At 39.7% G+C, this 16,401-nt stretch overlaps 1 protein-coding gene across 1 annotated transcript in view; it reads right to left on the bottom strand.

Annotated features, from left to right (window-relative positions):
* The window catches only part of LOC309672160 (vitellogenin-1-like), a gene marked incomplete at its 5' end in the record, with an annotated part of 42,951 nt that extends 27,093 nt beyond the window's left edge, over positions 1 to 15,858 (bottom strand). The window contains 13 exons of the mRNA XM_082483585.1: positions 710 to 807; positions 892 to 1,109; positions 3,211 to 3,429; positions 4,936 to 5,058; positions 6,138 to 6,303; positions 6,419 to 6,576; positions 6,676 to 6,826; positions 9,233 to 9,384; positions 10,068 to 10,229; positions 12,413 to 12,664; positions 15,114 to 15,265; positions 15,490 to 15,510; positions 15,819 to 15,858. Coding sequence (XP_082339711.1) covers positions 710 to 807; positions 892 to 1,109; positions 3,211 to 3,429; positions 4,936 to 5,058; positions 6,138 to 6,303; positions 6,419 to 6,576; positions 6,676 to 6,826; positions 9,233 to 9,384; positions 10,068 to 10,229; positions 12,413 to 12,664; positions 15,114 to 15,265; positions 15,490 to 15,510; positions 15,819 to 15,858 — 1,912 coding nt within the window. The remainder of the gene's footprint in view (positions 1 to 709; positions 808 to 891; positions 1,110 to 3,210; positions 3,430 to 4,935; positions 5,059 to 6,137; positions 6,304 to 6,418; positions 6,577 to 6,675; positions 6,827 to 9,232; positions 9,385 to 10,067; positions 10,230 to 12,412; positions 12,665 to 15,113; positions 15,266 to 15,489; positions 15,511 to 15,818) is intronic.
* Positions 15,859 to 16,401: the final 543 nt, after the last annotated feature.

Raw genomic sequence — 16,401 nt, 5'->3', positions numbered from 1 at the left:
TTAGCCCAGCGAGAGCTGTCTTCTAATCTGGTCCCCACTACTCTGACTATGTTTTTATGCAACACCCGCTGATGTAACTGGTCAGCCTCCAGATCCCATGCGTGGATCTGCTCATTCCAGTGAAGAATCCTGATAGGAAGGTGCAAGAAAAGTCTTTAGGTAATAAGCCTGAGTTAACTGCTCATGGGTGCAATGAATTGCCACACTTGAATCTTTTCAGAGTTTGCTGTTTCACCGGGCACTACTGTTGGGGTGAAGAGTATTTAGCATCGCATTTGAATTCGGCAAGAGTTGTAGGTGTTCAACACCGGCAGAAATTAATCCGCTTCAGCAGTAATTTAGGTCCCTTCTGTTTGTTTGGTGCTGAACAATGGTATGAAATTGTTAAGCACCGCTGAGTCTACGGCATTTGATACAGGAGCATGTGCCTCACCAGCTAATGAAAACGGAGGGTTAGAGCCCCACAAGCCCTCCGGTAATTTCATGCTGGCAGCGTACAATGCAAAACGCAGAGGGACCTAAACACTCTCCAAATGGAGAGACTGAGATTTTTTTTTTTTTTTTTTTCACTGAACATAGGAGAATATGGAGGAACAACATGCAGCTCACCAGCTGGCTTGGAGACCAGGAGATTTGGGTTCTCATACCGTACAATTTTTTTCACACATTGACCTGCATATATTTCTCTACAAAATCTATGGAATCTTACCTTTAAACATACTGAAGCGGAAAACCTTGCTGAACTGATATCCAGATCTGTCAAATTTGGGACTTAATGCTCTGATAGCCATTCTGCAGGCAGAAGCCCTGAAAAATTCCGTGAGCACATTAACGCCTCAATTAGTTTGCAACAAGTTTTTCATCTAAGGAAGGGATGCAGCATTTCCTTACATCACTTGAAGATCTGGAGCTGTGCTTCTACCCAGGGCCCTCAGGTGAGAGTAGATGAAACTTGCCACTTGCATGCTAGGTTCCTTCAGCACAGCATCGGCTAATGTCATCAGTATTGGAAGACTTGGCTTGGTTTCAAGCAAAACCACTGCAGCCAGCATTCGGAGCCGAGGATGGATTTTGTGATTCAGAAAAATCTCAAGGGTAATAGCCTGGACCTGCATATGATAGATATATTCAAATTTACAGTATGTTTGAACATTTTGCTAATAACCATTCATCACCAAGGAATGATCTCTTCATCATTAGTGCAGTCAAAATTTGCATTATTCAATTATTATGGCAACAACTTTCTTGTTTTCATAGTCTGAGGGCTGGAAGGGGCATTATGGTAACGTAGTCTGAATTTCTACACAATCAAAGCCAAGGAACTTCATTGGATGACTTCTACATCAAGTCTATTATCCCTTTTTAAGCTATAGCAAAATATACCTGTAGCAGAACCACTCCAGGTAAAAGATTTCATGGATCTATCACATACCTGAGAAGTGGTTTCAGTGATCACTTCTCCCTACCCATAAAGGTATGCCTTATTTCCAACCATTTGATCTCCTGAAGCCCTTTCTGCTAGAACAAAAAACCAATTTACTACCAGAAATCCCTATGTCATGTAGGCAGTTTAAAACTGAAAGTTCATGCAACAAATATAATTTCCACAGTACTACTTGTGACCAATGTGCTTGACCCCAGCAATATTCAGTATCAAGACTAGTTTTGTACTGGAACCTTTCCAGCTTCCATGAGCTGCACTGAAGCCTTTGACCCCAACTTCAAAATGGACGTGGATGGTGTAACACCGTTCTGGCAGCCCCTCTGCACAGTCCCGTCCTGCCTGGGACGGCGCACGTCCATGGTCTCTAATGAACAGTCTGATCCAGACAACTTCAATGAACTTTGGAAATGCCCTGATTGTTTTCACTAATTTGAGTATGTTGATCATCAGATATCAAGGTAAAAAGGGTGACAAGGATGCAGTAGCCTCTTTCTAAATGTAACTACCTTTTCAAATTAAACAATAAAAAAGACAGACCACATATTAAGTCTGTTTAATGCAAATATAGGTGTGTACCTAGCTGCAAACCAGGCATTAAACTGGTTTTTGAGCAGTGAAAAATCTGGCGACAGTCATTGACTTGCTCCAGATTGATTTTCTCCAAAGCAAATGCATAGAAGATAGAACCAAACAGTGGTCTGGGTCGCATGTGAAAAGCTGGGCCAAAGGGCAATCAGAGACACAGCATTGTTGTCAAACACCAGATTGGCTTTTTTCTTCCCCAGCAAATATCTTAACTCCTACCCTTGCTATTCTCTCCTCCCCCCCCCCCCCCCCCCCCCCGCTTTTCCCCATCTAGCTCCTGCACTCTAGTAAATTGTTTCTTTATTCTTTTGCTTAAAAGCATACCCTGTCACACTATTGTCTGTGGATCAATATGTGCACTCAAACTGGAAGTCATATGCAAAAAATAAGTATAATGGAAAAACTGGTACAGATTAGTAGGAGAATACTTAATGAAAGCTTTTATTTTACTTTTTAGATTAAGAATAGTCTTATATAAAACAAAAAAATTCAGTACCAGGAAAAAAAAATCTTGAAAATGCAAGGTTTCCTATTAGAAGTAGATTGCTTTAAGGTGAAAATGATTGTAAAGTGATGTCTGTGGTGGATGAGACTATGCCTGTGTAACCATTGTCCGTGATATCTAATCATTATCTTGTTCAGGGACAAAAGTCACATTTAGTAAATGTTCTGTTTATGACTTAAACCCACACAATGTCTGTAAATTTGTAATTAGGATGCAAACCTCTAGTATCTATTTACAATAAGATCTGGTCTTGAATTACGATTAGATGTGACACTCAGTATTAAATGTCAATTCTCTGAAAACCTTGTTTTGTCGTTCTCTCACATACCAAAGTTGAAGTAGCGCTAAACACATTTTGGTCAATAATTTAGCTTTCTGTCTAATGTCCTTGGAAAATAAATGTTTGCAATGGAAATACTGATTTGTCTTCAACAACAGGGTAATAGGGTAACGAGTGTAACCTTTTAATGGGATTTTTGTTGCAGTCTGAAATACTATAGCTTAATGTCAAATGGAATAAGACATGCCAACTAAGGAATGGTTAAGTATTTAAAAGCCTCCAGATATTACAGCCATATTTGAAAAAAAGGTCTGCTTCCCCCTCATCACTGATCATCGATTAGAAGCCTTGTGTTGGGACATCCTAAGTGCAAAGGAGGCAGCTTTGTTGCCTTACCATTTTCGGGTCTTTCATGCCTATGTTTTTCAGGGCCATCACAGCAGTCGCATGGACCTTGAGTGGCAGGTCTGAGGCACCGGCTGCATAGCCTGGCAAAAATTTCTTGATGTGCTTGATGCTGGCTGGATGTCCTACATTCCCAAGGGCTTTCAAAGCCAGGGAAATTTCTTCTGTGTTAGACTTGCTCAATGCCTCTCCTGCAAAGCCATGAAGTAACTGAAAAGAGAAAACAAATCTTCTGGTGAGTTCAATTCCAGCTCTTATCTATATCCCATCCCCCAGTCTATTCTGAGGTTTGGCTTCGATAATTTCAGTTTGTTCAATTCACTTATTTTAAATATTTTCGAATTCTTTTTGTCCTCATGAATAGGACATTTTATTCATAGAACAAGCATAGCCAAGAAAGCTGCGATGAACAGCTTCTTCATCACTATGCCTTAAAGTTATCAAGTAAGATTTTTAAAAGAAAAAGTAATGGCTAGCACCTCGTTCCCACCGCCTTTCAGGGCGAGTTGGGAAACCCGCAGTAATATCTCTGTCTAACGGTTGAAGACAGGTGCAAAAGACAGATACAGTTAAATTCTTCAGACCCTTAAATAAGATTCCCGAAGATATGGCTAGTGGTGGTGCTCTTAACTTCAGCTCTAACAGCCACTTTTAAGTGTGGATTAATAGGTGGCAATGAGATCACCAGGCCGTTTCATAGCCTTCGTTGTAAGCAACTGGATCACACTTACATTTACGTGGCAAGATTACAAATACTTGTCTGAAGGCTGAATATGAGAAAAGAAGTACATCCTAATAGAAACTCTGAGAAGTTGTAGAATAACTTCAATGCAGTTCCCATGCTTTCAAATATCACATTTGAGACCCATTGATGGTGCAGAAACATTCCATTTGATATTACTAATTGAATGAATGGACATTTGAAATGCATTGAATAAGTCCATACAATCATTTGCTTTGGGAAAGAATTTCCATTCCCTGGCACTGGGCTTCTCAGATTTAATTAGCTCAAGAGCATTGGTGGCAGTTGTAACACAGGAGATGCACGTCAGAATGTCGGCCATGCCTGTGTACTACAGGAGAAAAGTCATGGCAGGCACACACCGTGTTGGGAACACCCTGCTCTCACTGGGGATGGTGGACTAACCAGTGTTGAAGACTGAAAACAGTTATTTCTCTTTCCCTCTTTATCACTGGCTGAGTGGCCGACCTCTGTGAACCATGACATGCATCTCTAGAAGGTGGAAATGTTATTTACCGCCTATTTAAACTGTTTTCAGGCCCGCTGATTAAAAGCAGTGCAGAATATTGTTAAAAGCTTATAGTCTACGTGGATGACTGGGCTCTGCTTCTGGCTAAGGAATGGCTAGGCTACATGACTTTGGGAAAAAAAATGGGCTTTTGTGTCACTTAGTTTATTTATAAGTACATATAAGTACCTATATTTAAAGTATTTCAGAGCAGTGCCATGGGACTTCATTAATAATTGGCAATAAAACACTCAGAGATACTCAGATAGAAAGTGCTATGAATTATATGCTGCTTCTTTTCACTCTCTTTCGTGTGTTAATCTAAAGATAAAATGCTGTATTTAACCAACTGGGGTTCCTTTCCCAAAGGAAACACTGTAGTGAACTGAAATACAGGTTTCTGAATAATGAAGAAAGAACTCAAGGCTTAATTTTTCTTTTAAACGATAAATAACAATGTGGTTACCTGGAGACATTCAGAGCAGGAGTCTGATGAAGAGCACTGTTTGTGGCAGAGTGACGCGTAGCTGAGATGGCAAACCTTTCCAAGCACAGTACTTGAGCGTGGGCAATGTTTTTTCACGATGAGCTGGGAAGAAAGCAGTTGTTCATTACCACCATTAATAAGGGGCAACAATATTAAAAAACATGTTTCTGCCAAATGCAAGGCAAAACCAGGCTTTTGATATTTTTGTATCGATGGATTTATTGTTAATCAGTGGATATTACTGTGTTTGACAATGCAATCGTAAAGTAATTCCACGTAACATCTGGAAGGCAGATCTGTTGCTTTTATAGCATTTCAGATTTAAATTTGGCATAGGCTGTAATCCAAAGGGAGGAAATCGCCCAGTTATGGAATGGAAAAACACACATTATTCAAGAAACAGTCATCATTGTTTTATAATTGCCTCAGCTATAGGTACAAAAAACTTGAGATACGTTGTGAATGGACCTCAGTACTTTGGACAGACAGGAATATTTCATATAAATGTAGGAGCTGACAGGAGGCACCAGCCCACTGCTTCCTCGCGTGGGAAGCAGAGCATTACCGCGCAGTAAGAGCCGGGCTGTCACAGCTTTCACAGAGGGCAAAACTCTGCTCTGAGATTTGTGGTCTCTACCTAGGCTAGGCAGAGATAAGTTCCTGCATCTGAGGGTAGAATCTGACCCTGCAGAATAGGAAAAAATTGTAAAAATCATGAGACTTTCTCCTATGTTGCCTCCACAGAGGCATAATTCCCTTGGTTTTGATAGACCTGCTCTGACTTACACGCATCCTGCTAGGTCAGTCTGGACGAATACACAGATACAACAAATATGTATTTCTTACTGCCAGTCTTTGTAGACACTCAGTTAGAGATTTAATCTAATGTAACTATAAAGTACATTTGGACAAAGGAAGACTGGAAACCACTGTTTGCAGCAACAATCTCTGTCACTGAGAGGTATTTTACTCTTTCCTGTTTCATTCTGGATTCATTTTTGCCCTTTTGATTTGCATTCTCCTCCCCTTAAGACAGTCAGGAAATAAACTCCTTTCAACCTCACTAGAGGATATAAAACCTTTATGTTTTCAAAACCTTTGCAGTCTTGTCAAAGGAATAAATGTGACATATGATGCCGAAATCAGTAAAGAGCTGTTTGAGAGTGTTTGGAGAATCCTACCGTTGCTTCCTCCATCACGTCCTGAGTTGGTGCGCTTGAGTGCAGAGCCACAAGCACCGTCTGAGCTGCCTCCCAGTTGGTGAGTTCTTGCCTTTCCATTTTATGCCTCAAGAACCTAAGTGCACGGTGACTGGCAACGGCAGGAATTATATCCAAAATGTAGCGCCTGTAAATGGGAAAGGCAAGGACCATTTTCCAGGTCTGCATTCGAACACAGTCATCCCAGATGGTCTCCAACAGAGCGTTACCAGCAGAAGAATCACCACTTGAATTGCTTGTACCTGTACGCTGGCCGACTGGAGAACTGCTTCCACACTGACTCGTAATTCTCCTCATTCGCTGCACGGAAGAGGTGCATAAGCTTGAGGGCTTTTGCTGGTGCATCACTGGCAAGCTGTTCAGACGTGGTCTCTACGAGGTCTTGCAGGCTTTCCTCTATCTGCAAGAAGATTCAAATGCACGAAGCTCACACACATTGTTTCTCCCATGCACCGATTCCAACCCCCAACAAAGAGTCCGTCCAGTGGCTGAACTTTACCTGGCTTTCCACATTTTTTATTCTGAATAAGTGGACAGGAAGCTGAAGCAATTCACTGCCAAACTGGTACTGAAGCGACCCACGATTCTGGAATTCTTTTGGTGGGACCTCTGCCATGTGCTTTTGCACATCAGTCAAAGCAAGTTTCTGTCTGGAATGGAGGAATCCAGGGAGATAACATCACTAGATGCAGGGTACAAACTAGAAAGAGAACAGCGTTTCTGCCTCCCTGTGTTGCAATACAACTACAATTGTTTTGAAGAGGTTTTGTTATCAAGGGGCAAAGATATTTACAAATAGGTACATTTTGAGACGATGATCAGAACCATACTCTGAGAAGGCAAGCTGAATGTCCTGGGGAATGCAGAAGATAAAAGATTCCCATGAAGTTTCAAACTAGATTTCCCATACAAAAAGGGCAAGATAAATTCAGGATCAGTCTTCGGAAAATACCCAAGTTTTTGGAAATTTTTCAAAGAGCACCAAACCTTTGTTATTAAGAATAACTCCAATGAGAGACTCTCTTTGTAAACATTTTCTATCTTTGCTACATTTTCAGCAAAAGGGATGCATCCTATCCCACCAATAATGTTTAAAATAGGTCGTTTAGGACCCTATAATAAAGTTAGGCATTTGTACTGAACAACTGAAAACAGTCCAAAAGCAATATTGTTGTACTACACAGTATCTCAAAATCTCTGTAAAAAATTGGCGTGTTTATTTTGGAATCTCTACGACGATCTTCTGTATCATTTCTATCCACTCCTTCCATATGGATTGCAGAAAACTGCTGCAGAAAATAGTATATAACTGCTTCGCAGACAAGCCACTGGAATTTGAATATAAATCACTACAGAATCAGCAGAGATTTTTTCTCTCTTGAAATTTTATACAATATTATTGAAAGGGCATTTGGGTCAAAAAGTATAACATCAGGTACACTTGGACAGATTTAAGTCCCCATTCCGGAACATGGTGAATCTATTATGTCTTTATCATCATTGTTTTGGGAAGAGATATATCTGTCTAGAAGAGATGGGAAAATGTTATACGCTGAAGAGAAGAGCAAATGAATACTAAAGATAGGATTAAAATGGTGAAACAATAGTAAAACCTCTCTTGGCTTTGAAAGGTGCTGCAAGAGGCTTACGCTGAATAGGTCTGAAAACTCAGCTCCAAATGTCTTAAGTCCTTCATGTTAGATTTTTCTCTCTTTCTTTTTTTTTTTTTTTTAACACCGAAAGTGCATTGTAGAAATAACTTCTGAAGACTTGTGTGACACATCTGCATCTTCCCAGCTATCTTATATTTGGCCCCGTCTGCTGGGCAATGCAAAAGATCTAGAGAAAAGGTGGGAAAGTAAAGGCACTACCCTTTCTGGGGGCTCAGTACCTGAGGGAGAACAGTAAGGAAGACAGCCTGTGCAGGCTTGCAGGACAGCTTAAATCAGCAACAGCCCATTGGCTCAAGACTAATGCTCACTCACAACAACCTATGATTTGAGAAAAGCACTCCAGTTGTATCTATCTCCACCTTGATTGCGTGAGATGGTAAAGCCACACTCACCTTTACAGTTCTCTTTTTTTTTTTCTGGTTAGCCAAACTGAACATGTTGATCATACCAATGAAGTTAATCAGCAATTTATTGACATGAAATTTCTGATGTTGCTGTTTCCAAAACTATATTATACCAATAGATTCTTGTAGAAGCTAGTGGGGCAATGCAAGATTACAGCAGCTGGAGTGGGACTGAGGTATATCTTCTGTACAGTGACCTTTATGCAAAAAGCCTCCCTCTTCAGTAGGGCGCCCCTGTCTACAGAGTCCATCGCTAAAGCAGGTAACTAAAAATTTTTTCAATAGACGATTTTGAAGCAGATGAAAAAACTCTCAAACACTGCAAGTTTGGGGCTTGAACTAAAAACGAGCAGGGGGATAATTTCCTAGACAACCATATTCTCATTTTGCCCCAAACTTGCTAAAGAAATATGCAAAATTTGCTGTGGAAAAGCATATACATTTTACATGTTTTGTGCCCAATCTTTTTGCAATAAAACCCAATTTCCTACCAAGAAACTGTTTTGATGGGGGATTTACAAGCAGCCCTCTGTACTTAGGAAGTGTATCGGAATCTAAAGTCCTATCTAGGTTTCTTGTGAACTGGTCTCCAGGGTCTCTTACTGCGTTATTATTTTCCAGGGAACTCTCTTTCAGTGAGTAACTGTCTTTCAAAGTATTTTGCTGCAAATATATTAGTTCACAATTTTTCAGATGGAATTACATTTGTTTTGGCTTTTATGACATAAATCAAATATCCCTGAGAAATAAAATAGTCAAACCCTGCCAAGTTTAGCTAACAAAATTTGGATAGTGATGTGCATGTTTCAGATTTACAACGCACGGTGAAGGTTGTTTTTATGAACTGTTTGGGATTTTATGTAATTAAATACTGGCAAACAATAGGCTGTGGAAGTAAAGGATTTATTTCAGTTATGGAGTCTGACCAGATTACCGAGATGCTGAGTTAGTAGCTGAATTAAAGGCATATGTACAGTACCTTGCTTCTACTATAGCATTTCCTCCTGTTATCTCATTGAAGGGTGCAAACTGGTGGATTTCCTCAACATCAGCTTGTGTAATTACAGCTTCATTACGTGTATATTTAATTTTGTAATTGTAAGTAGCAGTTGCCCGGGAATTCTTGTTTCTCTTTATAATATAAAAAAAGCAAAGAAACAAAGCAAATAGAAAGTCATTGAACTCCTAAATTCTGTGACGAGAAGATATTACATCACCCGTTCAACCCACTTATTTTCCAGGGCCTTTTGTTCATTGGCCATATGAGCAGTTAATGTGAATTCTGCGCGCACACTTCCATGGGAGAGGTCAGGCACGCTGCCTGGCTCCGTTACGTTTACCGCTAAGAAGTGTTAGCTGGTTTTTCCCTTCCCCAAGTATAAGTAATTGGTTATTCCCTTGAGAAGGAGACACAGATTCTGAGGAGAGGAGCAGCATAAGCCACGCGATTTCTTATTTCAAAGACAGGATTATAATAAGATGCTGCAGTACCTATCTTGAATAGCAGAAACTGGACATGGTGACTATCTTTTTTACTCAACGGAGTAGGTGAATTAACTCATGCTGATAATTAACAGTTTCCAAGCCAGCAAATTTAAGACAGTTGAAGTGCATCTGCAGTACATGACAGTCTGCAGCACAGCCTTCTGATGCTCTGTGGATCTGATTTTCATACAGAAATAAAATGTTGATAACTAGATACAGAAGGTCTAGCTCTTCTCTCATTTTAAACGTAACAAAGCAAGAGATAACCTGGATGCTAAATGGCTCCCTGTATATGAATATAAAATACGTATAATACCACTTTAATTTACCTGCTGGCAGGTCTGGCACGGATGAGTGTATGCTGAACCTGTGGCCATTTGAACTTTCTCTTCACAACTGTTGAGGTCCTTGGATTTGGTCACATAGACTAAGTTTGCTCTCTTGTTTTCCTGGATTGCGTATGTTGTGTTGCAAATACCTCCGATCCCAGCCTGGCAAAAGTGAGAACGTGATCAGAGAAGTCCACACCTATGCAGAGCTTCATCAGTTCCCCACACAGGCTTTCCTGTTTAATTCCGTATTTTCAGAATTCCTGATAGAAATAAATGCTTTTATATTTATGGTACTCTCCAGAAGCAAAATGGGGATAATTGTTACTTTCATCTCTTTTTTACAAGTACAGGTTTCCAGTAAGCCAAATCATGGTTTCACTGAGAGAACCAGAATTCTCAAGAGTTTCACTGAGACAAGATTTGGAGGCTCAGAAAAGGAAAGTAACAATTTCCAGGTAGACCTGTCGATTATGAAATACGATTTAAGGAATATTAATAAAAAGTGCCAAAATAATTTGATCAGTCAGAATAAAATCTCAACAGCAAAGTATTTTAAGGTTGGAGATGACATTCTGCCCTTCAAATTTGCTTTTCTAGACAGCTTATAAATGCCTATGGAACAGGCCTTGCAATATCAGATGATCTGTCACAATACGCACAGTAATAATTAAAAAGAATTTCAGGATGGCAGGGTTTTGATTGTGGGTTTTCTTGAGTTGGCAGTTTTAGCTCAGATCTTCAATAATATTTCAAGCATATATATTTATAAGAGCTCTTAAATCTCCTCAGTCAGTGAGGAGATTTTTGGAGAGGAAAATATTTGATTGCATTTTAGGAGGAAGGGTTATTTTCATGATTTTTTTATTGTTATTGATAGCATAGCTGTTCCAGAGAGCAGCTCTGGGCTATGTCAGAGCAGCAAAACGGTCATGTGGTGGCTGGGAGGCGAGACATACCCACTTCATCTTCAGCTTAGCAGTGTTCCTGAAGACACCGTGGCTTTGGTAAGGGCTGGAAATAAGAATTGCCCAAGCTCTCTGAAAGACTTGTACTCTGCAAATACAGGTGTGGGGCTCCTCTGCAGGGTGTGGTAGAGACATCTAGATTTTGAATGGGAATGTCCGGCCCACCGGGCTCAGGAGGATGAAGTCGCCTCCTTCCTCACTGGGCTTCCTCGCTGTGTGCTGCTCCTGGCTAGCTCAGCTACCCTTGCCCTACACCCTGTAGGATGTTACGTAGACTTTCCCAAATTAGTCCTTTAAACCCCTCTGCAGCTCAGATTTTGGGACTAATAACACTTATCTTCCTTTACAGAGCGACTTGAGATTGTCAAGCAAGGATGCCAATGGTCATTAATCAGTTGCTGTCTGAGAAAAGCAAAGAAAACTCAGAAGAGCAGCTAGGAGGTGAAGTCCCATATATTGCTCAGCAGCGAGAGCAGGACATATTGCTAACTGAATTAGAAAGAATGAAGATTTAAAACTAGATAGGAGAAAATAGCACTGCAGAATATGCGACATCACCTCCCAGGTTTTTATGCGCAACAAGCAGCGTGAAAATATTAAATTATATAGTTCCTTTCCCCAAAACAACTCTACTTACATAAAAATAAATTTTTAAAAATTAAAGTTACTCTGGTCCGCATTTTCAATAAAAATAACATGAAAGTATAATAATTTCAAGGTTTTTGCTGATCTCTGAATCGGATGTAGTCTAATCAATGTAAATATGGTTTCACAGGAACTAAACACATTGCAATTTCTGTGGTGAATAGTAATACCAGATGATTTACCTTGACTAAGATATTAAAACCTGAAAAACAGTGGAAATTCCAATAGAGCATCAACTGCAACTGTCAAAGCTATTACAGTAATGTCATGGCATATGTAATGTTTTCCTCCTAAAAGAGGAGCTAGGAGAGATTAAAGCATATACGATTGGTAAAAAAATTAAATTACTGTTATTTTAGCTTTAATCTTGTGCTGTATGTTTAAGCTTGTTTTAATACAGTATTCAAATTTTATGTAGGCTTCAGTTTTCACAGGAATTTACTTGCTCTAGAATCCCAAGCCAGATTTTCTAGGGTGCCTAATACTGCAAATGTATTTTCTGAAATATTTTGATCAGCCAGATTAAAAATCTGCTATTCTGTTGTCCTGCCTAGCTACTGCTCTGTCAAACGTGGTCCCATAAGAACAACTTAATGACGATTTCCCAAGCGTAGGTGTTTCTTCTTAGTGAAGTTTGTGTCAAGGACAAATTCAGAAAAGGCGGTAGAGGAATCTGAAGAGAAGGCTTGTTCATTTACAAAGCGACCACAATGGCCAACACAAAAAACTCACCTCCTGTAAGCTGTATGAATGCTGCATCTTCTTTAAGCTTAACTCCAGCACGTTCAGAATCCCTCTGTAGATGTTCAGACCGTCATCCGAGACAGAATCGGGAGCCATAAGGTTTCCAACGTGGCCATTGCTATACTCAAACTTGATGGGATTGCTAAGTTGCCCGGTTAGCACCTGGGTCAGTTTGAGTGACCGAGAGAACGAGCTTGTAGGCCAGACACCATTGTACTCTGCTGCTTCGATTGAGTGAACCTAGAACAAAGGGGGAATATAATTTCTCTTTAATTTTTTCAGTTAACTTTTTTCAATGCACGGAAACTTTACTCACGTCAAAAATACGCTTTAAAATAACGCGAAGCCTCTTCAACGGGGAAACTTAAAATTTGTCATTTAACGTAGTTAGTATCGATATACATATTTCCATATATAAAAGGAAAGAGAGTAATGCAAATGACTGTGGTATTTCCGCAGTCACTGCACTCTGTTCTGTTTCGTAGATAATCCATATTGCCGAAGGTTGACTTGTATGAAGAAATGAGCCAGAGAAGAGCTGCACGAAGCAGGTTGCTACCCAAAAGCAGTATGGAAGGAAATAGCATGCAGGAAATTGCAGGAGAAAGTTAATGCTGCATAAAGCATCATTAACTCCTGTTGTGAACTCTGTCGTCTCCCTCGCTGGGGTCGCAGAGCACAGGCAGCAGTCAGAAACCAGTAACAACGTGGCTGCTGGGCCGGCCAGATAGTCGTAATTAGTCTGAGCAGTGGAGAGCAGGTTACAATTGTCCTTCCCTACAGGTTTCGCTGGGGAGCCGAAGGCTCAGGCCCTGCCTCCAACCCCGCTCTGCACTTCACGCTCCAGCCTCAACCCGGGGCACATCCAAGCAAGTAGAAAGTTGTGCTAAGCTATGGATAACTCGAATGGTTTCTACCTCACGGGAATGGGGAATGTTTAGCTTAGTTTCTCCGAGGACCCTTCCCTTCTATATATTTTGACAATTTAAAGAGACTTTTCTCTGACACCTCAGGCTGGCGATGTGATGCAAGACGTGGATTAATTTCTCAAAAAGCCACACAAACTAAATCCTCATACAGCAAACCGCGGGAGACTGCACTTTCATATTTATTTTTGTTATTGTTGGTGGAGATCACTGCCAACCCCAGTAACTGAAGCTTACAGGGGAGGCTGTTAGGGAGCAAATCCCTCATGCCGCCTCTCGGACATGCTTCTGGCATATTGCGTACGGGCAGGTTTGGGACTGCTCTGCAGGGTCGGGGCGAGGGAGTTCTCCCCAGCCCTCGGGGCCCCGTCAGGACTTACGCTGTCTGCTAGGTTTTGAACACAGCTGGCAATTCTTACTTGTGGCTTTGCGATGAAAAAATTGTCAGCTGGAAACCGCCCAGGGAGCGCGGCTTTTTGCTGGGGCTGCATGCAAACTAGGAGGCTACAGATGAAAGATTAATTCCCTGAACCATCCCTCCGAACTGCCTCATTTAAATATAACAGCAGCAAAATACACTTCTCCCAGAGGAGAAGGGAATAAATGTATTGTTACCTTTCGCTTAGAACTTGCCCCCAAATCTCGTGATTTTCTTTTCTCTTCTCTTCTTTTTCTTGCCTGAAATTCTTTCTGTATTTATTTTTGAAAATGAAACTTTTCCCCAAATGCACGAGAGCAGGTGAAGCAGTGTTGGAAAGTTTAGGGAACAGGAGTAAATTTTCGGTGAAGACTCACGCTGGCGGACCAAGAGCTGTTTCGGTGGGAATGGGGTGGGTTGTGGGGCGAAGACAAGACTGCTTCTGCCTCCTCCCTGCCAGGGAAGCCTTCTCCTCACCAGTGCAGATGCGTGGCTCTTATTTCCTTGTTTTTTTTGCAAAAATATCCAGCCATTTGCAAAGGTCATGGAAAAGCAATGTTTCCTGTCCAGATCTATTATAGTTTGAACTTATAAAAATACCTGGTAACAGAAGGCTAATTCAGGCTGGAGGCTACAGCATTTACAAACATTTATTAGACAGTCACCAGTCTTTTTAATCTGCAGTTTTCAATTTGCCAAATAAAAGCTTTTAAAAAGATCATTTTTCTTCCACATATACACAAGACTAAGTGGAGTTCATGTAAAGCAATTGAGGAGTGCGTTTCAATACATTCATTAGAAGCACATATACGCTTCTGTTAAAGGCAAAAATGTTTTTCACATAATCAGAACTCTTAGTAAATACTCAGCATGGAGTAAAAATATAGAATTGAGTATAACAAAGAATGTCATTCGGGACCCTGCAGAAAAAGAAGCCACCAGATGACATTAATTATGCTAAATATTGAATCACATCCAGATACTGTCGCATGTTTTATTGCCTTTCGTTTGCTGGTCATGAAATCAGTTGATTAAATAATCCTAGGTTGTACAGTTTGGAACAATTGGATTGATCCAGTAATAAATTATTGTGCATTTCAAATTACATTCTATTGTCTCCCTGACCACAAAGCAGAAGAAATCCTTCAAGCCCAAGGTTGGCTTGAGCTGAGAATTACCTGGCAAAGTGCAAATAGAGTTTAGGGCAGTGCATAAAAATAATAGTGTTAGTTACATTCTCCCTGACTAAGCACAACACATGATGAAACTTAATTACTTCCCAAAAGCTTAAAAAAAGTCAAGTATGAAGAGAATTTTACCATTCAAATGGAATAGATTTTCTTACCCTAATAAGACAAAGTTTTGGCCCAATACCACTAATTTCCACTTTACTTTTTATTCTTATTCCAGCTCTTGCAAGTCCTTTCTCTGGAAGTCCACTGAGAAGCACGCTTTCATAATTAAATGTATAAACCTTGTTTTCACTGAAATCGGGTTCTGCAAAGAAATAGTTCCCATAAAACATTATAGAGATTGTACAGAACATATTAAAGTACCTGTATTAGAATGTATGGAACAAAAAAGATGAATTTGTTCATTTTTGTATTGTACCTGAACAAAATTAGCTGTTGTAAAATTATATTAAACATCGATATACTTTTCAGATTCTATTTTGAATTTCACTCATTATAATTATATTAGCTGATAGAAAAATTACTTACGGTAATTAAGATGCTGGCTCCCTGAAAAGGAATAAAAAAAAAAAGAGTAATGAAATGACAAAGCAAAAAAAAAGCCACAAAATGTTAATGTATTTTAGTATGAGAGGCTATATCTCATCTTGTACATATGGCATAACTCTTCCTAATTAACTTTACTTTTAGTTCAGCACATAGCCAAAAGCCTTTTTTCCCTAAACAACAAAAAAAATTGTCATAAATTTTTTCTATACAATGTTAAAGTTCATGTTTGTAATCAAAGCATATTAAGATTCTGAAACCTCTTTCTGAATCTATTATTTTAAGTTCATCAAAGCAGATAAGTTACTTACCCGCCAGGGTTAAAACCAGGGCTAATATCAAGCCCCTCATGATGGGGATAAAGTAAAAGTGAACATGCTGGGTTCTCTTTTATAAAGGTATGTGCTATCACATGTTTTTTTTGGAATGTTGGTTTGACAAATAAGCGTATTTTAGAATGCGTATTGATCAATCAAAAAACAAACATTTCTGAGGTCACGAAAGCTGACATCTTCCAATCACCTCATGATTTCAACTAACTTACTTTCTATGTGAAATAGAGATTTCATTTTCAAATTATCTTGCTTGCTATTTTTTTCCCATTTCTCCACATTGTAATTATATAGTAAAAAATGATTTTAATCTAAAATTAAATAAAAATAATTCCTCAATCATAACTGAAATAATTTAGCTTTCCTCCAATCATGTCTTGAGTGTCCTGGCAATTTGCTGTTGCTAAGGGTCACAGCTTTGGAGACACACCTTGCCTGTCACATTGAAACTCTACTTTTAGAGGAGAACTTGTGATTGATTTCATAGATTTAGGACTGGGATACCTTAGAGCTCATAGACATGCAACGAGAAACTCTCTTTCCGTGGTATCTACCATGGCTG

The sequence above is a fragment of the Vanellus vanellus genome (assembly GCF_965231255.1).
Source record: "Vanellus vanellus genome assembly, chromosome: 5".
Lineage (NCBI taxonomy): Eukaryota > Metazoa > Chordata > Aves > Charadriiformes > Charadriidae > Vanellus > Vanellus vanellus.
The sequence above is the reverse complement of the archived record's forward strand: the minus strand, read 5'-3'. Positions and strand labels throughout refer to the sequence as shown.